Source organism: Crassostrea angulata, chromosome 2 (assembly GCF_025612915.1).
Source record: "Crassostrea angulata isolate pt1a10 chromosome 2, ASM2561291v2, whole genome shotgun sequence".
In the NCBI taxonomy this organism is placed as follows: Eukaryota; Metazoa; Mollusca; class Bivalvia; order Ostreida; family Ostreidae; genus Magallana; species Magallana angulata.
The window spans coordinates 13,899,142-13,927,021 of NC_069112.1; the positions used below are offsets into that span (position 1 = coordinate 13,899,142).

At 32.2% G+C, this 27,880-nt stretch overlaps 2 protein-coding genes and 1 pseudogene across 3 annotated transcripts in view; 2 read left to right on the forward strand and 1 right to left on the reverse strand.

Annotated features, from left to right (window-relative positions):
- Window positions 1-41: 41 nt before the first annotated feature.
- LOC128173383 (uncharacterized) lies at window positions 42-14,911 on the reverse strand. Of its 2 annotated transcripts, XM_052839061.1 has the most exons (6): window positions 13,192-14,911; window positions 5,631-5,691; window positions 4,165-4,347; window positions 2,646-2,735; window positions 312-495; window positions 42-166 (listed from the first exon to the last, which is right to left on the reverse strand). In XM_052839061.1, coding segments are annotated over exons 2-6 (516 nt in total). In that variant the 5' UTR covers window positions 5,688-5,691; window positions 13,192-14,911; the 3' UTR covers window positions 42-164. The 2 variants fall into 2 exon arrangements, with proteins under 2 accessions (XP_052695021.1, XP_052695020.1); XM_052839060.1 differs by lacking the exon at window positions 13,192-14,911 and having other exon boundaries at window positions 5,631-6,477.
- On the forward strand, window positions 9,374-10,254 carry LOC128173382 (N-acetyllactosaminide beta-1,3-N-acetylglucosaminyltransferase 2-like; annotated as a pseudogene).
- Window positions 14,912-15,742: 831 nt separating the features above from the next.
- LOC128173378 (N-acetyllactosaminide beta-1,3-N-acetylglucosaminyltransferase 2-like) overlaps window positions 15,743-27,880 on the forward strand; it is a 177,012-nt gene continuing 164,874 nt past the window's right edge. The window contains exon 1 of the mRNA XM_052839056.1: window positions 15,743-16,360. The gene's annotated coding sequence lies outside the window, so the exon portion shown is untranslated. The remainder of the gene's footprint in view (window positions 16,361-27,880) is intronic.

Sequence of the window (27,880 nt, forward strand, 5' to 3'; positions counted from 1 at the left end):
AGTTTACAAGTATTCAAAATTGATAAAATACATTGCGTGGATCGGTCTCTTCGAAATGTTTTTCAAATGTGACGCCGAGGGGGTAAATAATCCCAAATTATGCGTTCATTTGATTGGTCAATATTTGAAAATTCTTAATAGCTTTCTTTCATTGGTTGACATCTTCCTAATTTGAATAAGTTAGTTACATATATTGTGTATGTGCATGTTACATGTATTGTGCACAACAAATATAAATAATGGATAGGACTTTCAAATTCAATAAATGTGATATTATAATCTTATCAGTATGGATTATCATGTAATCTTACACAGCAAAAGGAATTTGTACTTCACTCCTGCTGGTATCTTTTCTCCTTCGAGAACTGTTGATGGGTCTATGGGCTTCCCACACTGCTCACATGTTGTCCTTTTGATGAGACCAATGAAAGCACCCAAACCAACAACAAATCTCCTTTCTATCAGAAGAGCGAATTCATCTTCATAGTTTTTTTTCTAAAAATATCGATACAATTTTGCATATAATTATGTTACTTATAATACTAGTAACAAAACATGCAAAACAAAATTTACTGAAAAAATTTCATTATGATTTTTTTGTTCTTATTTCAGTGCAAAGTATAATCAATTGAATATGCAAATATGTACACATTAATGCTAAGTCAAGGTGACTACATCATCTATATTGATAGATATTAGTAGTTTATACCATGTTTCATTCCACATTTCACTTCTATCTTAATCCTCCTCCTCGAGCTCCTCTTTCAATAACTCGTACACCAAACATCTCTCTTATCAAATAAAGGACTTTTTCATTATTATCCTTGAGGGATTATAAATCATATCAACATCTCAAAATAGCCGAGGAAATAGTAGCCCCTGTACTTCCAAGCGGTCAACGGTTATCTAAAGCACACGATTCGCGTCTTACATATATATGACAAGAACTGTTTTACGTGTATGCTAGAAAAGTTTCTTCATCTTCAAGTGGTTAAATTTAACGATACATTGTAAATAAAAAAAGCGTTCAAAAAATAGTAAGTGATATATTCCAAATCAGAAGCACGTCAGACATAGATCAAGGTGGATTTGTAAATCTTGAATATTATTGAATTGTACAATTATTTTTTATTAATTAAGATCAAAACTAACACTTCACAAAGATTAAAGATTTAGTCAAAAAATGATTTTTCGGTTTTAATGTTTAAAATACTTCAATGGGGCATTCTAATTAGGCAGCAACGTTTGAGTGCCATTTGTAGAGTTAAAAAACTTACAAATCTTTGCCATGTTAACAAAGCCTTTCTTTTATGTAATGTTGAAGTGAAAAATTCCAATTCTAGACCTTAAATGTTTATGTTAAACGTTATGAACTGTTTATCTATGATATTAGAAGATAAAAGAATCAGCTTGACAATATTGGAATATTGAACCTGAGTAAACAAAAATTGGACACGAACCTTGTTTACATGACACAAATTGTTGAGCTCTGTATGTTGCTTAAAGCACCAGAAAGCATGAAGATGAACATTTACTTTCATGAACTAGTTTTATTTGATAATGTTCAAATTTAAAGGCATGCATAATTGAGTAATCAATATCTGTGTCTGATTCAATCAAATGTTCAGTATCATCATAAACTTCAGTAGAATCACTGTCTGTGTCACTGTCTAAGACTGATGGTTCATCTTTTATCATTTTTTCAAGAGCAAATGTATCTTTATGACAGTCATCACATTTGCACAACAGCATACATCTGTAACAACACATGTGGTGTGGATCTTTTATTGTAAGTTTACTTTCCTTCACAAAAGGTTTCAACAACATTTTTCTTCTACAAGTTTGTGAATTGCAAACATCCTTTACCTCCTGCTCTACTTTTCTTAAGTGGTTTGAATTGTTAACGAGTAAAGCAAGAGCACGATTTCTATCCCGACCGGCACGGCAAATATCCTGATCTACTTCCACTAGCTGTTTGGTATTTTTAAAACCCTTTCCACTTGGTCTTTCATGAGGAAAATCAATGGACAGCAAACGATGATCTTCTTTGGCTCTCTTTCCACCGTTCTCTGTTGTGGAGTCGCAACAAATTGATACGGTAAACTCTTCGCGTAGCCTGTTGGTAACACGGCCAAACAGTCCTTGCCACAATACACTCTAATATCTCTTTCTGTTCTTTTTTAAGCTTTTTAACATTGAGTAACTGGAGAACTTCTTCGGACGCTATTTTGAAACTTCAACCGAGTTGATTTTAGGAAACACGAAGCTGATTGGATAATTTTGAAATGTTTATTCATATTTAAGAGGTCACACTGACGGGACCCTGCATGGGATGTTGTTAGATGTTTGAGAAGCGGCGGCGGATTCAGAACGTCTAATTTCAATTAGATTGTGTAATTGCAGTTCATGTATTGCACTCACACAGAGTATATGTAATGACCGGTCTATCTTAGCATCTGCTAATATTGTATGACACACAACCATTAAGCAAACAGAAAATTGTGATAGTAAATAATGGTTTTAGATCCATTCTCCCAATAAGTTTACTAAATCAAATCTAAAATAATATCAACATCAAAATATAGTATCTTAATTTTAAAACACATTGAGGAATATATACATATTAACATTAATTAGCTTCCTACCTGTAAGAAGCACCATGAGTTGTAGTAAAATACAATAAAGCTACTGCCTCCATAAAATGGTGTGGAAATCCATTTTCCTGGGTAGCCATTCTAAAAATAATATACATAAGGATATACATGTACATGTGTTCCCTGAACATGAATAAGTATACATCAACTACAGGGATGGGGTAATCATTGTCAGTAATCGTAATCAGCTGTAATCGATTACAGGTTGTGGGTAATCATGAGTAATCAGCAATCATCCATTTTTCTGATTACAAGTAATCGTAATTTAATCGATTACTCTGTGAAAAAGTCCTGTAATCATGATTAATTTTTGATTACTTTTATGATTACAATGGCAAAATTCAATAGGTTGAATTCATTTTCATTGGATCTTATATATTTAGTGAATAAGGTTCAGTCTTAAAGTTGGCCAGTATTCCTTTATTGCCCTTGGGCATGTTTAAATTCATGTCCAGTTTCGATACAATGAGTTTGCTATTCAACAGTCCTTGCTTTTAGGCGCATTAGAAAACAGTTCACATACTGTGCTTATTTAATTTCTGATCTTCAGACCAGATAGATGCAGGCTAAATGACTCTACATTTAAAATGTTAATGATGATAAAATGCAATGAAAAGGCTTGTAAATAATGCAACAATTTACAAATTACATTGATACCAGAATAAAGAGTCCTATAAAAAAATGCACTGTTTTTTTTTAATGAAACATTTAAACTATGAAAAAACTGAAAAACAAATAATGTAATCTAAAGTAATCATGATTACAATGAGGAAAAGTAATCTAATGTAATCGATTATTTTAAAAATGGATGTAATTAACCTGTAATTGATTACTTTTAAAAACCAAAGAAATTGTAATTTAATCAAATTTAATTTAATTAGAAGTATATTACATGTATATGTACATGTATATTGTCTGTTGACATCTTCCTAATTTGAATAAGTTAGTAATATATATTGTGTATGTGCATGTTACATGTACATGTATAGTGCACAACAAATATAAATAATCATGCATTGAGGACAAGTAATCTAATGTAATCGATTATTTTAAAAATGGATGGAATTAACCTGTAATCGATTACTTTTAAAAACCAAAGAAATTGTAATTTAATCGATTACTTTTGAATGTAATCGACCCCATCCCTGATCAACTATTTGTAGAGTAAAAATATAATCATCAAAACACCAAAATCACAAAAATATGAAAAGATTAAATACCATCAAGTCACATGGACATATTTCACGTATATTACATGTGTTTGGAGAAGTATATTACATGTATATGTATATGTATATGGTCTGTTGACATCTTCCTAATTTGAATAAGTTAGTTACATATATTGTGTATGAGCATGTTACATGTACATGTAACATGCATTGTGCACAACAAATATAAATAATCATGCATTGATACATTTTGTATCAGCATAAAAGGAATTGATAGGACTTTTAAATTCAATAAATGTGATATTATAATATAATCAGTATGGATTATCATGTAATCTTACACAGCAAAGGAATTTGTACTTCACTCCTGCTGGTATCTTTTCTCCTTCGAGAACTGTTGATGGGTCTATGGGCTCCCCACACTGCTCACATGTTGTCCTCTTGATGAGACCAATGAGAGCACCCTCACCAAAAACAAATCTCCTTTCTCTCAGAAGAGAGTATTCATCTTCATAGTTTTTTTTCTAAAAATATCGATACAATTTTACATATAATTATGTAACTTATAATACTAGTAACAAAACATGCAAAACAAAATACATGTATACTGAAAAAATTTCATTATGATTTTTTTGTTCTTATTTGAGTGCAATGTATAATAAATTGAATATGCAAATATGTACACATTATTGCTAAGTCCAGGTGACTACATCATCTATATTGATAGATATTAGTAGTTTATACCATGTTTCATTCCACATTTCACTTCTATCCTTATCCTCCTCCTTGAGCTCCTCTTGCAATAATTCCTAAACCAAACATCTCTCTTATCAAATCAATGACTTCTTCATTATTATCCTTGAGGGATTATATAACATATCAACATCTCAAAATAGCCTGATGCCCAGAAATTATTTAAAAGATCTTAACTATTTTCTCAATTTTTTAGATAACTTTCATTTAGTCAACTTAAAAATCTTCATTATCAGGCATCCTGAGATTAGCAATAAGTATATATTTTGTTTGCTTGTAATAATGAGACTACTCCTCATGAAGAAGAGGAACAGGCATCCTGAGATTGGTACGAAGTTATATTTTGTTTGCGTGTAATATTGAGACTACTCCCCATGAAGAAGAGGAACAGGCATCCTGAAATTAGTACGAAGTTATATTTTGTTTGCATGTAATAATGAGACTACTCCCCATGAGAAGAGGAACAGGCATCCTGAGATAAGTACTAAGATATATTTTGTTTGCGTGTAATAATGAGACTACTCCCCATGAGAAGAGGAACGGGCATACTGAGATTAGTACAAAGTTTTATTTTGTTTGCGTGTAATAATGAGACTACTTCTCATGAGAAGAGGAACAGGCATCCTGAGATTAGTACTACGTTGTATTCTGTTTGTGTGTAATAATGAGACTACTCATCATGAGAAGAGGAACAGGCATCCTGAGATTAGTATCAAGTTTTATTGTGTCTTCATGCATAATGAGACTACTCCTCATGAAAAAAGGAACAAAGACATTTTTATAACTGAAACATCATCAAGCACATTAAAATCTTTTTACAAGTATCACATGTAACATTTTAATTTGTCAACTTTAAAAAGATATTTGAAATAAGGAGTCCTGTAAGAGGATGGATGAAATATGATGTCAGATGAGACCTGGAATGATGAAGGCCCCTGTGAATATCTATACTAGTGTTCTGATCTACCAATTGAATTATTTACATGTAGTTATCAATAAATTGTTAAACCAATGTTTGCACTAATAATCTTTAGCTTATTTTCATGATATATACCTCACAGCTATAACTATGTTCACCAATCTCCATATTCTCTACACGTTGATCTTCCATGTTCCTACAACAAATGACAGTATACGATATCCAAACGAAAATCATTAGAAATATACTGGCATAGGACCCAAAGCCGTAAAAGCCATATATATTATATTATGTATACAAAAGGTCAATCAGTTAGCACATCACATATAACATCAAGCGACATAAATAACAGTTTTATTTATGTCTCTGTTTCAACTGAAATGTGAAGACGACTATGTACCGCCAAAAAAAACGATGTGGGCAGAATGAAGGCAAATTATTAACCTTGTGAATCGCGTAAATGAGATGAGATAACATATCCTCCATTAATTTCAAACCAAATAAGAAAAGAGGTTAAAATTTCATTGACTATGCAATCAATTTCACACTAACAATACATAAAAAAGTTATATGTAACTTATCTTTTTGAGTTAGAGACTTCAAAGAAATTCCCATGCTTATAAATTATTTTTCCCCAGATCGAACTTTCTGTTAAGGAATACCGGTATTGCGCAGTGCTCACTTTATAGAAGTTCGAGCACGGATAATTGATGCAAGACGTGGTCGTTTTTAAAATCCAATAAAAATGTGGGGATAGTATATAAGATATATAGGAAAAGTGTCGTAAACGCTCCTTACTTTGATATTGTATTTGGATGCTGCAACTATGCTCGCTATCTTCTGTACCGCCAGGAAACCACGCAATATGTATCTTTTTCTATAACTGAGTCCACTTATGAACGAGACATTGATCGAAAGGATGCGAAATTGCCAGTGTATATCTTTATAACACTTTGTCTGCACGAAATTTATGCTATTTTGTGGATAAGGGTGGTACTCCTTTATTATTATTTTTTTTGGAGGGGGGGGGGGTTTAATTCGGAATTTCTGTGACTCTACTTTTGACACGTACTCCCCGAGATGTTTACGTCTAAAGTCAGTCATGCATAGCTAACTTTTACAGTAACCACCGATTTTAGAACTCTAAGCGGTATTGAACCTTCTAACTGGCTATTTAAATCGCAGTGCATCAGCTTTAAATATGTGTATTTTTAAATCCTTTTAGACGGTTCAATGGAATTTGAAGAAGTGTTTAGAAATGATCGAAAAGAATAAGTATCGAAATAGTGTGAGGTGTATTTTAACGGAAGACCTCTTGTTGCTCGCAGCGAGCGTCTAGTTATTATTATTATATAAAATTTATTATTACATAAAAAAAACAGCCATATATAATTTATATTAAATTATTCCACAGCGCTGTATATATAAAAGTTATTGGCATAAAAGATAAGAACATAAATAATAAACCTAAATACACTTAATAAAAAACTACATAGTACATATATAAAACTAATTTTTGTTTCAATATAAAAATCAATGCTGTGCTGTCTCCGTACACAATAAAATAAAGTTTAAAATGCGTAAATACTTGAGAATAGTCTGGATAAGCCTTGCTAAAAAAGATAAGTTTTCAATATTTTTTTAAAACGAATAAAATTTCCCTCCTAAGATTTTGGGGACGGCTGTTCCAAAAGTAGAACTGGCCACGTCGAACCGCCTGTCACCATACGACCTAGTCCCCGCACGCGACTGAACAAGGACATAGAGCTCTTTGTGCGCAGAGACCTTTTTGGCTTGTAGACCTGGATAAATTTTTGTATAAACAATGGCGATGCTCAGTGTAAGGCTTTTAAAAGTCTGTAGAATCAGTTTGTATTGAATTCGCTGCTCGATTGGAAGTGCGTGTAACTTGACCAACCCAGGTGATATGTGGTCATGTTTCCTAGTACGCGTTATATTCCTCGCAGCTGTGTTTTGAATCCTTTGAAATCTTGACAAGGAACCGATACATAAACCGTGTAGTAAAGCATTGCCGTAGTCTAAACGATATGTCACAAGTAAACATATCAGGGTTTTTCTGATATTATGGGTCGAAAGCGACCAATGTTTCGTTGTTGGTGGTGACATGATTTTGTGATGTGTCGAACCTGGTGATCCATGTTCAGTGCCGAATCAAAATTGACACCTAATTTTTTACAATTTATGAGACGTTAATTTTGTTGCCGTCAGAATTGATGCTGAGTTCTTTGAAGTTATTTATTTTGTGTTTTGGAGCGAAAACAATTTACCAAGATAACCTCGCGCAATCTTTCAACGTTATCATCGGTGTCTTGTTGCTATGGAAAAATACTGTAAATGGAATAATAGTTATTCAGGTCCAATCAAGGGTGTAAATAGATTTACCCTGTGTTGTATTCCCCACACCCTGAGACCGCAAAGTAAGTCTCCGTACACCCTTGATCGGGTCTGAATTACGAATTAACTTCATGTGTGATAAAAAATTTCAATTTTAATATTTAATACTGTTTTACCAGATTGCGTGCTTTGCAACTTGAAATTCAATTAATATTAAAGAGTTGTAATTGAAATAGTGCTAAAAGTCATTAATTCGTGCCAATAGAACTTTACTAAAAATAGAGATTTTGGCATGTATTCATTAATCGATGCATTGTTTTGCGCAAAGATTTATCGGTGCATTTGCATTGTGGGGTCACATTTTATTTACACCCGGTTCTAGCAGGTAATACGGAAATTTACAACAGGCTTGTTAACCAGTCAGATCCCGCGTTATAAGGCACTTTGGAAATAATATTTAATATCTGCTGGTGGTAATTCAATATAAGAGAACAATAGTCCAATTGCATACCACTCCTTCAACTTCATGTTAAGCTGCGAGGGGCATTTGTATATGTGTAAAACAATCCCACGCACTACGATAGTTTTGGATAATATAAGTCAATTATGAACATCACAACCGTTACTGAAAACACATTCTAAATTTTTAAAACATTAATTTAGATCTAAATTTTTAACAGGTGTGTATCACATTTTTACACAAACTTTATGTCCCTACAAATGAAATGTAAAATTACGAAATTGTTAATAATGTTTTATATTTAAGAATATTTAGGAATATATATATTCACTGGCTTAACGACTGGCTTAACATTTTATCAATTTGTTTTTATTTCATTTTTGAACCAAAATATTTTATTCTGTTTGGTATTCCATCATTGAACAAAGTAATTTGTATAAAAATATCATCATAGATAGTGAAAGCTTGTAACTGACTGAGTGTTCAATGATATAGCTACAAACGTCTCCTCAATACAACTAACACATGATTTTGCGCTTTTACAGGTCGACATCGACCTTTAAAAATTAGGTCAGTGCATTGCAAGCTAAAGGAACATGGAGTACAAAGAGGTGAAACGATTGTGAAGGGTATAATTAGACTAGGCTGGTGGTCCCGACGGTATAGGAACAAAGATCGTTTAAAAATGAAAAAATTATTATATCTTATAAAAAAATAGTTCTGATTGTAAAATAACAATAGCGAATCCTTACACAATGTAAATTAGTTTAATAAAGATTAATTAGTTAATTGATAAATTAATTAGACAAAACTTGCGTTTTCATTTCTCATACTTTGATAAACAAAATGCTTGTCAATATTTTGCATGTAATATCAATTGTTGCAAGTCAACAGTGGTATTATAATATTGAAAACCCTCATTTACCCCCCCCCCCCCCACCCCACCCTTCCCTAGTTGCAAATAATTTTATGGGTGATTATTTACAAAATAAATATAAATTCCTATGTTTAAAAAAAAATATTTCCCAGTCAACCTATTTTATAAAACAAGAAGTCTATGTACACTAAATGTTAAAACTACCTGTGCAATAAAAAGCAATTATAAATGTTTCATAGGTTGGTTAACGGGGTGGACGTTTTGAAAGTTAAAACAACAAGGAATTCATGGGATAGTGTTGTTAAACATGATACTTCTGTACGGTTGATTTTCTTTGTCGGAAAAGAGGTTGACGAACTCGACCAAAAAATAAAAGAAACCTTTGCCATGGAGAAAGAAAAATACAAGGACATTGTTGAACTAAATATCAAGGAAAAATATAAATATCTAGTAATAAAGATAACAGCCTTGTTACAATAGGTTTTTGTCCATTGTAACAACCTCGAATATATTCTTAAAGTAGACGCTGTATTCTTAAATTCTTAAATCTTAATAAATTATCTGAAAAAAATTAAACCGGTGAATTCGATTATTGGATGTCAAGTCACAAACGGGACCGTGAACAGAAACAAGCTTTTAAAATATTACATCTCAAAAGAGGAATATAAATCAAATAATTTACCGCATTACTTTGGCGGCCCAGCATATGTCATATCCGGAGATATTCTTGGCAAGCTTGTCCTGGCTTCGAACGAATTGTCACCTATATTTATTGAGGATGTGTACATAACTGGAATGTGTACAGAATATATAGGTGTCCTTGCAGTTAGACACCCGGGATTCAGCTGCATTGTCAGAGGTGAAGAACCGTGTAGCGGACACTTCTGGAACTTTACTACATGGCACCCTTATTCATCGAGGAAAATAAAACGCATGTGGATGCAATTAAATGATAATATCACAAGTAGAAAATCCTTAAAGTAGTATAAACATGTTACAAACATGTGATGGAATTCAATTTTGGTCTGTAAATATTTTAATTTTTGTAGTTTTAGGATAGATATCTATTGCAATTATATTATTAACATAGAGGATGTCCAATTTTTTTTTAAGTTGATGTTTTTTTATTAATTTTTTGTAAATGTTTATACATTTTTGTATGTAATGTTTGGAAATTGCATGTGGCCTTCATTGTTACCAAAAAAGTAACAAAAAATGTGTTATATTATGTCCAACACTTGGTGCGGGCAATACTGACTAATACCAGCATTCAGTTTTGTTTGTTTGTTGTGTTATACATTTGTTTATTTATAGCCCGAGTACCAGTGTCAGTGAAATATCTTACTGCACATGGGTTAGGAATACATATTGAATGACTGAGGCAGCGGCATTTAATAAAGGTTTCAACAGAAAGATTTCTCTAAAAAATAATAATAAACATGTATCTAATAAAAACGAAGTTATCTGAAGCGTTTCTGTGGAGGTTGCTTAAGATAAGGGGTATCTACTGTGAATCGGGTTTTAAAAAAAAATGGTAAGCATTTTAAAAGGAAAGACTTCATCTTTTCTATTCATTGTTTCATTAGAAAGGTCTGTGGTGTGTGGATATGTCGACAGGTGAAATTTAATCTTTCATTACACCTGATACTACTCATAATTATCCCTCAGGTTTGATTTAGCGCTGCTTACAATGTCATCTGTGTCCACATTCTTCGTTAATTGAACATGCGAGTTGAAATGACAAACTTCTTATGGATATAAAATCTTTTCCCAATTCGAAAATTATTCGGAATACCTCGTACAATCTTTCAATGTAATTATCCGACTATTATTATGTCGCTTGCCATGCAAATACCGTATACGTAATAAAAAATTATATTAGCAGGTGGTATGATAGTTTAAAGAGGCAACATTAGACCCATTGCGTACAACATCTCGCACTTATGTGAAGCTGGGAAATGAGGGGGAGTTTCATCCGTAGAAAACAACCCCACAGGCGAATTTTTGCTAACATTAATCAAATAGTAACTAGTAACTAGTAATCAAATTAGTAACAGTTAACAGTCAATATACTGAAAGTACTAATAGACGGAGGCATCATTTCTGAACCAATTAAAATATAACTAAATGCATAAGGTTTTTTTTCCTCTAAAATTTTAAGGTTAACATATTTCGCAATTTGGAGCCTTTGAGAAACCAAATGCTTCAGTATTGAAACTAATTTGAGATCCTAACGTCTTGTTTATATATTAAATATAAACGAATAACAATTTCATCTTCGCACGTGTTGTAAAACCTCTGATGGAAGGTAATATAATACCAATCTTGCAAGACGGTCGTTCTTTTTTCTTTTGCAAAACATATGATTCGATTGTAGAGACTGACCAAATATATTTCTTAGCATTTCCAAAAATTAAGAAAATGAAATATATTGAAGAAACACTACAGCTCATTTTGCGAAAGCCATGAAATGATTTTTTTTAACTTTGCAAAAATAATGCCTTTATTTTAAATTTAAACACTCGCAATATACCGTTAAATTTATTGACTTTGACGACCAAAACAGTTAATATTGCTAGCTCAGGTTTTGATCAACAAATAATTTTCACCATACGGCCACATTGGCCCCAGCATGTATCCCTGACTCAGAGACCAGTAATTTCACAATTTGGGTAGAAGTTTTCATGAACATTATAACCAAACACTTAGTTTTTTGTTCAAATGTGTGGGAGAAGATAATATGTTTGAAAATTTGCCTTTTTGCATATTTGGCCCGCCAATCAGGCCCTGGTGTTGATAAATTCCTGAATTTCATAATTTAGATTTTCTTGTCATAAAGATGCTTTCACCAAAACAATTGGTCTTATAGTTCTCAAGAAGAATTTTTTATAAACGCACAACACAAAGACGCACGACGACGGACGAAGACCTATAGCAATAGGTCACCGTGAGTGACTCAGGTTACCTAAAAAGGATTGGATTGTTAATTATCTGGAGTTAAATGTACATACTAGGAGAAAAAGAATATGTGCATATTTTTTTTTATCAAGCAAATTTTAATGTTATGGGACAAACTATATATATAACATATACTATAAAAATACCGGTATACATTTACATCTACCAAACATAATTTTCTCTATTTCTTACGGAAACTTAGAGTTAATTCATAGCTCTATAAAGACAGCCAGACTGAAATCTACACGCCCTATTTATCGATTGGTTGAAATCTACAGCGGCTGAAAGTGACAGGACTGAAATTGACCCGCCCTGTTTATCGATTGGTCTGAACCTACAGCGACCTTAGTAAAATCCCCGACTGCACGAAATAATCATGACGATGCCAGACTTAAAGTCTCACAGGAGACGATTTGGCTGTTTCTTTTAGCTAACGTACTTTTGTACATTAACAGTAATTTAGTGAATTTTACTAACTTTTCATAATCAGTTTATTAATTAGTTAAACAAAGATGTTAATATAAACAATAAAACGCTTTTTTGATGATTCATGCGGGTTATGAAGGTAGCGATCATTGCAGGAAATGTGTTAGCGGGTAATGTATTTTTCCTGCAATGTCGCTACCTTCATATCCTGAATGAAGCACCAAAGGAAGCATTTCATTGTTTAAATTAATAGATAACGAATAAAATGTGTATATATATATATATATATATATATATATATATATATATATATATATATATATATATATATATGAAAAAAATCACAACACCGAAATAAACTCAACTAGTTTCATTTTAAATCATCAGGAGTTTGAAAACATGTTGCTAAGTTACACAAATACACATACATGTACATACGAATACATATTTCTTATTGTGACTATTTATTTTTGATATATATATATATATATATATATATATATATATATATATATATATATATATATATATATATATATATATATATGCATCCCACATCACCAGCTTCCTATTAAACGTACACCCTAACACGATCACCTTAGTATAAAGGAAGAACATACCTGATATCTCTCCATTTTTCTGTCTCCTTCCAGTCCCCGGGGGCCTTTAAATTACCACTGACTTAACGAGCTCAAATGTCAAAGCATTCATGGGCATGATCCTCAAGTCTGATTTAAGCCTGCAAATCATACCGCTTTATTATGTATCACCAAGCAATAGGTACGACAGCCCACTAACAGTGTCATTAAATCAACGCACGATCCTTTGGTTATCGAGCAGATTCGGGTTGGGTTTAGAGTCGAAACAAGGGGGCGGTTTTCGTTTTAAATTCTTTAAAACAAGCTGTGAAATACATTGATTCCCCACATTAAATCAATCTCTGCACGCCACATTCTTTCTCAAAGATAACATTTGCTGCGGCGTGGAAAAAAATACATAGCAAGTGTTCTGATTTATTTGTTTATTAGGGTCCAACGGAAGACCCTCTTGTTATTCTACGGTTTCTTTTTTGTTTTTACTTTTATGGGGTTTTTTTCTTTTTCTGATTTTTAGGAGCGTTATTTCTCAGAAACTTTTCGACTGATTTGCACCAAATTTTCAGGACTTATAAAACTTAATGGTCGCTGTAGATAGTTAAACTTTCAAATGATGACGTCACTTCCGGTTGACGATTTTGTAAATTTTTAAGGGTCATATAGTCCATGCATCTCCTCCGAAACTAATTAGATCAAAGCGTGAAATTTTTAGTGATTGTTTGTAGATGTCCCTCCATGCTTCCTAATGAGATAAATGCAAAAGGCCTCGAAACTGGTCTGAACCTGAAAATTAGCACCAAATTGTGTCACTCAATTTTTGCATATTTTCTATAATATCTTTTAAAGTTAAAACATTTTGTTTTAGACATGTAATGCAAAAGTTGTTCAAATTTATACGGCCTATAATTTGATATCAGTCAAAAGCAGCTGGTTCCTAAAATTCGGGGCCAAGAGGTCTCTAAAATCTTGCCTTTAAAAAATGTCTTGGTGGCCCCAGTAAGGAGTTTAGGGGTCGGCCCCTAAAACATATGTGTTGGGATATCTTTGTTGATTAAATTGTATTTATATTTACTAGACGTTTTATTTTAAATCACGAAAAAAGGACTGGCCCTAAAATAAGGGCTCTTAAGTCTTTTTAAAATAACTTTTTAAGGGATAATTTGTCATTAATCATAAAAGCAAAAATAACAGTTTTTTAAGCTTAATTCAAAACTCAGAGATATAGGGGTTTAAAAATTGATTTTTCCGGAAATTTTGATACCGCATTTGTGGTTAAGGTTGTCCACCCATAACTATTATATTTCATATCTAATAGATTGCAAGTTTGATCACTAAAATCCTAGTGTGATTTTAAGGAGTTTATTAAATTATAAAGTTTCACCTTTGAAATCTTTAAAAAAAAAAATTTTGAAAAACTTATCCTATGTTGAAGTTAACAATTAAGTATATGGGAAAAGTGCATTTTAAAAAAATATTTCTTTAGTACAAGTAATTTTCTCACATTTATCTTGGTAAAAAGTTGCAAAAGCTTTCTCCGTCGTCGAATATGCTAAAATAATTTATAGTTTACCATACATATTTTCAGAAAAAGATTTTTTTAAATATTTTCCTAAAGGACAGACAACTCTTTTAAAAAGTTTTATGGCAAAAAGTTCATTTAATTGACTACATACATACACCCAAGTTTGGTTAATGTCAAACTCATAATAGCTTCAAAATATGTATTTGATGTAGTATAGATCAATCAAAATTGTTAAATTCACCTTAGTTATAGATGGACTACCTTAAGAAAATGATGTTATGTTTACAATAAAATAAACTCTTACATAAAAAAATCGAAAATTGTTTAGTCGTACTTAAACATGTTTGGATTTGTTTTTGCTAAGTCGTTCTTGAAATTGATAAAGTTTTTGTTAATTCGTTCTTGAAATTATTCGGATTTTGTTAACTCGTACCAAGAATAATTCTTTTTTTAATAACTTATGTTATTGGTATAAGAACTCTGCTTCTTAAAGGCACTTCTATCTTTATTTTCGACATTAACGGAAGACCCACTTGTTGTTTTACAACGGACTTTGCTCTGGTTATGAATAATTTTTGGAGTTCTGAACGTGCGAGAAAGGAATGTCTAATTAACCAAATCAAATACAAGTCGTCCAGTTGATCCATAGCCGTAACTGGTTAAAACGAGTAAGCACAATGACTACTCTCAAATATCTATTTTTATGCAGTACAGTACCGATCAGACCCAACCTAACACCAGAGTAAACCCCAACTGAACCCCGATTTTACTTTTTGGGTTTACTCTGGGTTTACTTTTTAAAAGGGGTTTACTTTGGGTATACTCGGGGTTTACTCTGGGTATTTTGAAATTGCTTTTGAGGTGTCAACTGTATGCACTGAAGTGTGAAGGAGACTAGTATTTTAATCTTACTATCCTACTGCCTGTAATTCCTACCCCTTGTATATTCCGAATACACAGCGTCTGCTTTCAGGCGTATACTTCTGGCCGGGTTTACTTTCTGTGTCCGCTCTGGGTCTACTTTGGTTTTACTCTGGGTCCACTCTAGTAAACCAAAAGTAAACCCAGGGTTTAGTTGGGTTTACTTTCTGTTAGGTTGTGTCTGATCGGTACTGTATATAGGCATTTGGATTTATAATGATCACTTCGCACATAAAAGATAAGACAGTGTCATTCAAGGCAATAATCAGTGCTTATTGTATGCAAAAATTTGTAGGGGATGGTGGTAGCAATTAGTCAAATGTTATTTGATTTACCCGAGCATGCATAATCTTGTTTCCAGCCGTGTCGTATGTGTGGATTTAAACCAATCGGATGTCTTGTTTCTGTCATGTTCAATTAAAGGATGATGAGGAGAAACCACGCTTAATTTGATCGGTGATTTTTTTTTGTGTATGTGTGCACTTTATGGCATGCTGGTCATACTATTTCTTCCCAGAGTTTGATAAAATATTCTACTTTACCTACTGACACTTCTGACTATTGTAGTCTTATTGTATGTCAGTGCGCTAACTCGTTTTAACTGGTAACGGCTATGGATTGATTGGACGACTTGTATTTTTCCAGTGGGTTTAATTAGACATTACTTCCACGCACGTTAAGAACTCTAGTGATGAAACGTTATTGAATGTGAAAAAAGAACATTAAACGGTAACCGAGGTTGTTAAAAGGGTAAGTTTATTCTGATTGTGTTATGTTACATTTGAAAATAGTTGTAACATGTAATAAGTCAGTTTTCTTTTAATATTTATCGACAACGCTACACAGGTAAATCAACATTTGAACGAGTTTAATATACTCATCACCGCTTCGGAAATAGTAATTTGAATGAAACCAATTAATGAAAGCAATGGCGAAACGTACGCCAGAGTGTCGGGAAAAGTTTGTTAGAAAGTAAAACTAACTCCTACTTTTTACAATTTCCTATTCAATTTTACAACAAGCAGGTTAAAAATGGAAGGTATTTTTGGGGGAGGGGTCCTTTTTTTCATTAAACAATGATGTCGAAGAGTCTAGAATATTCAACATTATGAACAAAATCGTCATGGGCAACAGTGTCGGGGTTTTTTTTAAACCTGCCGATGCGTTGCCAACCAAAGACGACGACTCATGACTATATTTAGATGTTGATCTGTCCTCACGGAGTCAAGATATAGAATTACTGCGCCTCTATGAACAATACACGAAGGTCGTTTTTTGTACTACCTGCACTACCAATTAATTCATGCAGAAACACAAAAAAACAGGAAAAACCAATACGTTTTATTTGAAAAATCCAGTCATCGAAAAAAATAGTCACAGGCCAAAATCAATCTTTAAGCAAGTCCTTAAGGAAGGAGTCTTTTCTGGTTTTTGACTTGTCAAACGTAAATTTGATTAATTGTTTATTAAATCAAGATGAAAGGAAGCTAAAATAGTATATTTTTCTTTCTTTTGATTATCATACAAGATGGCATTGAAAAAGTAGTCAATGTTTAAAATCTAACAAGAACTATATTTTTGACGTAATATTGGCGTAGGAAAATATCGCATGTTTCGCAATTTAGAATTGCTAAAGATTAATGTGTCTGTTCTAGCATTTTAAAAACAATGACATTCAAGCTGGATTTTTTTTTAATGTGAACTAATGATATGATATTTGGATTTAAGAATATTTTTTTCAAATAGGATTTGCGTATCAAATTTCATTTTTATGAGCTTTTTAAAGCGCCAATTCTATACATTGATTTTGGTGAAAAAAACATTAAAATCAGGTTTCTCTCGTATTAAATGGTCATTATATTAGCTTTTCTGTCAATTTATATTTTTATATAAAGTTTTCATAATACATAAAAGTAGAATTATTTTTTTATTTGAAGCATAAAAATTGATAAAAATTTCTTCAAAAATTAAAAAAAATTTAGAGGAAATGCGGGCTAAGCAATATCGATTTTAGTATAAATCCTTTTTCTCCAGATATGCATTATTCTTGAGACTCATTTAATTTTGGCTAGATATTTTTAGGTCGATTATGCCGAAATTGTATTCTAGTCTTTCGATACAACTTATTGTTGCTCTCAGGCACAAACTTTACTTGTTATGATCTGTCTCCTTTCTTTTGATATTTATGTACATACATGAAACTTATTTTACTTTGTACATGTTTTTTATTGTGCCTTTTGTTCATCGTCATTTATTGCATCATTCAATAAATGACCATTTCTATTCTCTAAAGAGGAGTTATGTTTTATATCGATGGTGGTGGTAAGGCAAGCAGACATAAATTTAATCCAATTAAGTAGTATAAGTTGACAGACATTTTAATATTTTATTATTTCATTGATGAATAGAATCTTCAAATTAAAACAAATGTCTACAGAACCACAAAAAGCTACACTTACTTTTAATCTTTTATCATCCTTTACGTTGAGGAAAAAGGTAGTGACCTTGACCTGACCCTTATGTAAAAACCAAAAGGTCAAATTTGATTAAACTGATAGAATCATTTGGTAATATGATCCGTTTGACATTGTCAAAATTTCATGAATTTTTGATTATAAGGAGTATGTTTTATAACGAGAAGACTCCTTTCTTAAAGGTGACTTTAAGGTGGCTTAAAGGATATACAATCTTTAAGCTACCTTTATGTCATCTTTAAGCTTAGCTTATATGTCCTTAATGTCCAAACTTCTTAATGTCACCTTAAAGTCATCTTTAAGGTCAAGATCTAGTAAATGATTCCAGACCTTTTTTGGTGCTAGACCATTATGACGTCATAATTGATTTCGTGAATTTTTCCCGTATTTTACGGCATTAAGGAATTCTGTAGAAAATAAAACGATATTTTGACATTCTATATTTAATCACGGGAAAGTACTCTCGGTACCTATATTCTTTTTGACATCATTTTAAGAGATCAGGAGCTTGTTAAATGCCGTTTTTGTAAAGACAGTAGGCATTCTATTATATTTCATTAGTCAAAAATGGACAAAACTTTGATATTAGTTTTATTCTTCATATTTCCAATAAAATGATTGTTCAAAACATTATTTTTTATTGTGTTAACCAAAAAATGTAGCCCCGGTACACCCTATGAAACAAAGATATTGTTATGAAGCATCATTAAAAGAATATATATATTAAATTTCAAAAACCTGTAGGCACCTTTCATTTACTAGATCTTGCCCTTAAGCCAACTTTAAGCATATTTTAGTGGTATTTACGCTCCTTTTAAGTTGTCTTTACACCATATTTGATTTCCCTTTTAGTCAAGTTTGATCAGGCTGAACAAATTTAGGTTGAATGCATAAATTAAATGCAAAAGCTCTTTTATAGGGAAGGGAGGGGGTGATTCGAGTGATGATATAATTTCCGAGGAAGAGGGGATGTTCAAGGCGGTTTTAATTGTCGCTTCATTGAACACAGATCGCTATCATCAAGACCGCTCCAATGGACACAGATTGCCGTTATAAAATCCTTAAATATTTTTTTTTAATTTCAAAATTATTGTAGAGGTGAGCGCAGTCTCTATATCTAAATCTGCGCATGAAATCATATTAAAGTATGTTTGATTTCTATTATAAAGTACCGGATGAAAGCTAAAGCGCTCTCTCTCTCTCTCGTAGATCATCCGGTTATTGAACAGAATTAGAAAATGAATAATGCATGATTGAATTTAATAATCGGTTTAAGATATGTATTTTTTTTTTCAATTTTAATTATTTCAAGGTCTAATTTTAGATCTTCTAGATACATGTTAAAGATGAAATGACACTCAACTGCCTTTGTTATATCGGGCGGGATATTACTACTTTGTCTAGATATAGTTTTGTTCGTTTGTGTATATCTAATTAGAGCCTATTGTTTGTCAAGCGTAAGAAAACCCCTGGAACTAACACAGAATATACAAGATATACACAACAGGTGTGTCATGTGCCGAGGTGCACGTCAGGGTTTCTTAAGTCGTTGAAATCTTAGTATGTACGTGTATGCGATAAGTCTAGTGAATGAAAGTTTATTAGGTCTTTTCACCTTATAGGTGAAATACCTCTTGTTTTCTTTATGTTTTTTATTCTTCTTTTTCTTCTTTTCTATTTACCACAGAGTCATAGTTTTTAGTGTTATCCAAACAACTCAAACTTCATGTAATTGCTCATTAAAAGTTATGATACCAATTGACCTTGTGTCAAAAAACTCCCAGAACTTACAGAGTTACTGCCCTTTGAAAAGGAAATGCATGTTATCGCTACTCCTCTGAAACCATAAGAGATAGAGACTTGGAACTTTAACCAACGTCTTAAGTAAAATTAGAGGGTTCTTCAATCTATTCATACCGAAAGGATCCGAAGCCAGAACTTTTACCAATGTCTTTAGTTCAATTAGAGGGTTCTTCAATCTATTCATGCCGAAAGGATCCGAAGCCCCATTCTAGTAGTTATTGCCCCTGAAAGTATTGAAATTTCTATTAAATCACTTCCAACTTATTTTTATTACTTATCATAGAGACTTTGGATCACTTGGGATGGAAGCGTCTACCTTGGTCAAACAAAATGACATAAAGGTCAAAGTCAATTAGAAATCTCTTAATTAATGAGTTTTTAGATCTCCTTTGTTTTGGGTGGTCGAGAAAAAATTTTCATGGACTTAGTGGGACACCTTAAGACATTTAAAAATATAGCCCCTTGGCTCACACTTTTGAATAATTACAGAGTTATTGCCCCTATTATACTAAATGCTTTTTATCTCTACTCCTCTGAAACCATAAGATATAGAGACTTGGAACTTTAACCAATGTTTTCAGTACATCACTTGAAACTTTTTAATTACTTATCATAGAGACTTCAGACTACTTTGTTTGGGAGCGTCTGCCTTGGCCAAACAAACTGACATTTAGGTCAAAGGTCAATGTCATTTAAAAATCTATTAATTAATGAATTTTCATCTTTTGAAATACAGAATTATAGTAAGGGTATCAATAGCTTGCAGCTGGATTTCGCAATAAGGCATTCAACTGGGTCAGCCAGATATCATATCAAGTCCTGTAGTTACTCAAGTGGAACTTGTTCTTACAGTCAACCCATTCATTTTATACAAAGACAACTAGCCTCTAGACCATTCTTTTCTATTGTTAGGTTAACTGCTAATATGATTGTGTAAAGAATATTTTCTTGGCTCAGTTTTGTTCAGAGTAAATGGAAAAAAAATCAGAAAAGTAATTTAATAAATGTTCTCATGGAATTCTTAAAGAAATGGCTTGAAATTAAAAAAAAAAATCTCTTTAAAATCATTTATCATTTTATGGCTTTGTGGTTTTTCCATTTTAAAGTTCAACATACATCATAAGTATAATATTTTTTTGTATATCTTGTAAAGCAATCTAACATTTCATTAAAAATATTAAGGTAGAAAGACCTCTAATTGTTCAAGAACAATTAGCGTACATGTTTACATTATACGTGTAAATACATCACCAGTATTCGGTAATATTGTTAGTTATAGAATTGAAAGTTTAAAAATCATGTTTACAATCAAATTTTGAAACAAAGCCTACATCATTTTATTTGTTAATATAGATCTGTTGTAAATTTATATTAATCAATATTATTAAAATTATACATGCTGGAACGGCGCCGTGATCATGAAAACCGGGAAATTGCGTAGAACTAATACCCAATAGTGTCAATGCATTTAAAAAAAATAATTTCATCTTCTTCCTTGCATTTCATTTAGCTAGGAATTAGGTGAACGTATATCTACCCATTTTAAATTTATTAACTATAAGTACTTGTAAACCTACCATTTAGGTATAAATATATTTTTTATTCACTGAAGACTACGTTCCGTATTGCACTCTAAATACATGTATGCATGCAATTTATAATTAGATATAACTGATTGTTAGAAACTGAATGGAGGTCAAAATCTTTTCAAGTAAAAATACAAACTCATTACATTGATTTAATAACCACTAATTTATTGGATATAAAAACCGTTAAATAAGTTGCCGTGGCGCAGAGGGGATGAGGTGATTCTAGTAAACGAAGGGTCCCGGGTTCAAGGATGTTTGGAGTTTTTTTTTAAATTTTATTTCTAGAGCAAAAATCGTTTTGATACCTTTTCTGTCATAAAGTTAATACATTTTGTTGGTAAATCAAGCAAAATATTGAATTTAAGAAAAACAAAAACAAAACTAGTGGCTTAAAGGTGACTTAAAGGTGGCTTTAATAAGTTTGGATATTAAAGACCTATAAGTTGTCCTTAAAAATGACTTAAAGGTGGCTTAAAGATAGTATTTAAGCTGCCTTTAAGCCTTTAAGTCATCTTTACGCCTTCTTTGTCACCTTTAAGCAAAACATATAGCTTAAAGGTGGCTTAAAGATCACATATAAAATACCTTTAAGCACCTTTAAGGAGATCTTAAAGATGGTCATTCATCCTGTGAGTATTGCTGAAAATTAAAACGACTCTGATTTACTCAGACGTTATATTCATAGTTCGCTTTCCTTTTTTTTTCAAAATGACACACACACACACACACACTCTCTCTCTCTCTCCTCATTCTCTCTCTCTCTCTCTCTCTCTCTCTCTCTCTCTCTCTCTCTCTCTCTCTCTCTCTCTCTCTCTCTCTCTCTCTCTCTCTCTCTCTCTCTGCCTTAAATCACTTCAAAGTGTGGATTTCAAACAACACTGGTAGCATCTGTTTGGGGAATATAGCCGAGTAGGACAGACTGGCACAATTTGTAAAATCTTAATCCCCTTGGGGGATGGAACCACCAATTGCCAACGTTTAACAAATGTGTCCGACGGTATTGATTTTCATCTCTTGACCTCCATATTTTTTGCAGTGGGAGTGGGATGGGCACCCAATACTATACTAACAAAAATATAACCACGCTATTAATTGATCAATTGGAGCGTAATGATGATTTTGTTATTCGTGATGGGGGTATGATTAAAAATAAAGCACAAGAAGATCATGTTTAGATGTTTATATTGATATATGATTTGATCATTGATATGTTTATGCGAGTGTAGCACGCGGGAATCCATGTGGTTTTTTTTTAAATTTTAGAAAAAAATATTTTTTTTACGGGAGGGGTTTCAAAGCTTGTTTTTTCATTCGGGTTATAGTTTTTTTTTTTTTTTTAAAGAAGAACCCTCTATAATATTTGCCTTGAGGAAAAAATGCTAATATAGCGGTAGGAGTATGTCCTTTTATTGATCTAACATTTAGTAATTAAATTCTTCTAGAACTAACTAGTTATAACCAAAAAAAAAGGTCCGATTGGTATAACTAATCATGGAAAAAGAACTATACAGAAAATGTTTAAAATCTAGTAAACTAATTGTTCTTGAACAATTAGAGGTCTTTCCACCTTAATATTTTAATAAGTAGCTAAATTGCTAAACAAATATACAAACAATTTTCATACCTATAATACATATTGTACTATAAAATTGGAAAACCACAAACCCTTAAGTGATAGGGTATTTAAAGATTTTTTTTATTTCAGGCCATATAAGAATTTCATGTTGTATATAAAGAGTTAAGAAATGTAAATGTATTATTAGCCCACAGGTGCAATAGAAACATACAATCTTGTATATCAATAGTGTTCAATCGAATAATTAAAAACTAAAGACGAGCTCGTTGCAAGCAAGAACGCAAAAATGGCTATATTCCAAAAATTCGGATGGACGATATGGGTCCTAGGTCGTCCATTCTTTCAATTGGTTTTGTCGCAAAGAATCATTTTCTTAATCAATAAAGTTTTGCCTTAAAAAAAGAAAGAACTCGGGCACAATTTTTAATGTTAGCATTTTACATTTTATGGTCTATTAAAAAAATTTTAAATTACAAAAGGATTTAAAAAATGAACTTAGATTAACCACTAACAATTTTTATGCAAAATACAAAGGTTCGGAAAAATCGGGGACTCCATGATAATTCAATTTTTTAATGTAAATTTTAAAACATGTTGCTGCGAGAAAAAGGGGGGGGGGAGCCCCTGCCCCCCTCCCACCGATTCTACGTGCCAGAATATTCCGATATGAAGTCAAGCATATTTTCCGATATGAAGTCAAGCATATATATTTTTATTATCATAGACTTAAAGCATGTTGGAAAAAAAGTTTTATCAAACAGTTATTATACGCAGATCATGCATGCACTCCTCTATAGTTTTCACAATTATATGTATCAGTTACTACACGTTCTTACTAAGGAGAAATACATTTCCAAAGATATAATATTGGTAACTTATAGTTCATTTAAAAGTTAAGTTCCAGCTTGTCTTCTGTATGCAAGCACGTGTCTAATGCTGATTTAGAAATAGGTATCATGACCGGAGGGGGTGTCATCGCAAAAAGATTGTGTACTTGCGTACTAGAAAGTACATTTATTGTTAATTCATAATTGATGTTGAATTATTATAGAAAAAACAAAATCATTGATTTATTATAACATGCAGTTTTGAAAGTTAACTGGAAGAACTAAAATGCCAGGGGTTTTGTTTTCTCTATATGCTGGACGATTTCATTTGTCTTAAATTTATAGAGTGTAGGATGCCTGCCTACTAAATACACAATCATGCTCACACGTCAACCAATTACAAATGATTGTATTATGGATTTATAAATCGTTCTTAAACATTCGAGCTGACATATCATTGTTAACAATTCAAAACTTTGGTCGATTAAATTGGTTTTTATACCTACCCCTACCCTCACGAAAGAATCAATTCTGACCAATGGAAATCTTTTTTACAAGACTCCGCGCCAGAATGTCTCATTAATTAATTTTTCGCAGTTATAGTGGAAGAGTATAAAAAAAGAACTTTTAAGACACATCATGCAACGTGACTATATACCGTGAATGTAGTTTACTTTGCGTCTATTTTCTTATTCTTAGAGTCCTTCTTATCATTGCTTGAAAATGAGAGAAAACCTTGAATATTGTTAATCTTTATGTCATATAACATGTGAAACTGTTTTCATGCCACCCACAAGCTTGAAATAATAAAATAATTTTAATGAAAACAATATAAATAGACGTCATAAATCCCATATCAAACGAATGAATTTATGAACAGCGGCACATTCTAAAATGTATTTTTAAAGGTAACTAGACTTTTACCCGCGCGTGCACGGGTTGACATTGCATATGATATCAGACATTTACAAAATAGATGTTTTAACACACCATAGTGTTGACATTTACATAACTAAGCTTTAAACCTAATATTATGCTATTAATTTTACTACACTGCTTAGTTAGAATAATCTAACTTTGTCTCGGGACAGACCTTCACCACAGTTAAAATGCCTCCCATACATCCGTAATGTAGCAGGAAATTGCAGAATCGCTCCGAAGCGATTTTGGGGGGTTTTTCATAGTAAATGCAACGTGTTAGTGTTTTTTTTTCGTATAAGTTTTCTTTGATGAACAGAATATATAGCAAATTTCAAATGAAAGTTTACACGCATTTGTTTTATCGTTTCTGAGTTTATCCATGCAAATGTGATATTGTGGAAACATAAAATACGATCCTCTTGTGATTTAGCGTGAATGTAATGCGCATGCGCAAGATTGTGAAATCCAATAAACCCAGATTATTTCCGGAATTTTTTAAAGGATTTTTTTTAAATTATAAATTAGCAATGCTTGATAGAGAAAAAAAAAACAAATTGGTAATCTTTAAGTACCAGTGATGATTAAAATACATAAAACAAAAGACAGTATTCTTCCGATTTATCGGTATTAAAGACCAAAAATTCGAGTCTATTATTTTATTATAGTAGTAGATATGTTAGCTGCAAGTTTGTAGCCCTTGTACGAAAAATTTCGGATGGAAGTCAAATTTTCCGGTATCCAGACCGAGAGCTACATATATGCAGCTAAGGTAACTAATAATGCTTCCAATGAAATACTTTGTTTAGTTTTGCAAGCTTTTAAGAAAGCAGTACTTATCTTTGTTTAAAAATTAACGACCCAATACTTCGTCTTACATTCGCTATTTGTAGAACAAGCAGAACCTCTATCAGTCCGACCCTCACCATATACATTGTTCGAATTTAATTGTCCTAGCATTGCATTGCTTTACATGTACACAATTTCTTTTAACAATTAAACACCTAAAGTGTTTATCTAAATGGCTATTAATCTATATGTACACATAGCGTACACACGTGATTTAAAATAACACAGACGGAAAACGGTAAAGAATTCAGTCATTGAGTCTACATTTTATAGAATATGTAAAGAAAAACCACATTGCTAGTCTGAATGTTTGTTAATGTGTCAATCTATCAATATACAGTTGGTTGATTATTTTCGATTGCTTAGGCTGCAGCGTTTTTGATGAACATTGAACAACATTTTTTCCATGCAACATTTTTCCATGGAAGATAGCGAGTACAATTATAAAGCATTTATCAAATTAATTTAATTACTTCTTTAGAATTGTATATGTAATTAATAATTTATAAATAGCCGCTGAAGGTTGTTTGGTATTTTCGTTTGTAGATGTTTGCAAATAAAAAACGCGAAACGCGGGGCAAGTCATGATTAATATCCCTAATAACTGTAACTTAAAATAAGCGGCTTTATAATCAAATATTCTCGTATACGAATATAAAGTTACTTTTTAAAATCATCTCCACGATGATAATATTATCTTCATCGTAAATCAGTATTTTGTTTTGCTTCAAAAGAAATGTTCTTTCAGAAGCAATCCCGTGTTCGTTTAAATTGCCAGCGTACATTTGTCATGTCAGCAATACACATTGTGCTTTATATGACGGCCGTTTATTGTAGAAAAGTTGAGTTTAATTACTATGCATTTAAACCATCTTATTAACACATCTCCCAGTACTGAAACAATTTAAAAGGTCTCCGTTACAGTAAAACATTGGGGCGTTAAACATGTGTACGTTCAGCTCTACAAGCACATGCACTGTCTTTTGGGCGATGACCTGAATACAGCTATCGACTCTATTATCGATCGGTTACCTGAGTCTCGTAATGATCAAAATATAGAAAGGGGCAAAGTTATGAAACAAACAACAAAAATAAGGTCAAAGAGGTTCATCTTTATGAAATGAAAATGTACATATGAATAAAAATATTTGGGAATTTTATGTGAATCATCTTTACGCGCTGCATGTATCAGTTAGTACATTACAAGAAGCCCTTTCATAACCTCGTAAACGTGCACACCCCCACAAAAATGGACCGAACTGACAACAATTTCTGTATACCGATTGAAAGGTCTTGGTAAGACCAAGAACTTTAAAAATACATTTTATAAACATTATTATCATATATATATATATATATATATATATATATATATATATATATATATATAACCGAATGTTATCACATAGGTGTAAACGAAACCGTCTGACGTGTCACATAATGGCAAACGGGATCTTATGGCAAAAAACGGTTTGCCACTATGTCCGACTGAGTTTTTTAAATCGCTCTAACTCGGCGAATCGCGAACTGACAACAGGTAAACTTTAATCACGATAAGAGAGATCTTTCAGACGTTCAATTTAAGTTTTGAAATAATTATTTGATGCATAATTACTGAAAAAGCGTAATGTTTTTGAGGGAACCCATTCTGGAACTATATATCTCCGGCCGAGCGATTCCGTCTGAGATGTCATTTACGGGCAAACGTCGGTTTTTTGAAGATTTCTTTTTAAAATTGGATACATATGTCAACAAAAAGTTCAGAGCAACTTGCTTATACAATGACTTATTTTTTTGCGGTACTGGGCTATGGATATGTATCTAATTTTAAAAAGATATCGTCGTCCATAGAAATTTTAGTGCTCATTTTCAGCTGTGTTGTTTTTGTATATAATTTTGAGCTTCTACGCATGCTTGACCCAATAATGTTAAGGAGAAGGAAAAAGAAATGGCGATCGAAATGTTCGGCTGAGTATTGTTTTACCGATCTGTACACGATTATGGCATATTATAAGGATGTGTGAAGAAAGTGAATACAAGTGAGTTGTGTTATAGATCAACGGATTTGTGTCTCTATGGATTAAGATTCTGTTTTGGATTACTAAACGCAAAAAAGGCATGTATGACTATGTAGTCAACTTCTTCATTGTTTGTCAACATGAAAAGGGTGTGAAAAACAATATAGACAGAAGATGTAGTTGCTTCGCATATTAAAAAAAATTTTACTCCGCAAT

Excerpts from the sequence above, each read along its gene's own strand:
- LOC128173383 (XM_052839060.1), bottom strand. The coding sequence starts at position 5,732 with ATGATTTTCGTTTGGATATCGTATACTGTCATTTGTTGTAGGAACATG. Across the intron at positions 4,348-5,630 it reads AACATAGTTATAGCTGTGAG|AAAAAAAACTATGAAGATGA; the intron begins GTATATATCATG and ends CGATATTTTTAG. Across the intron at positions 496-2,645 it reads ACTCATGGTGCTTCTTACAG|AAAAAAAACTATGAAGATGA; the intron begins GTAGGAAGCTAA and ends CGATATTTTTAG.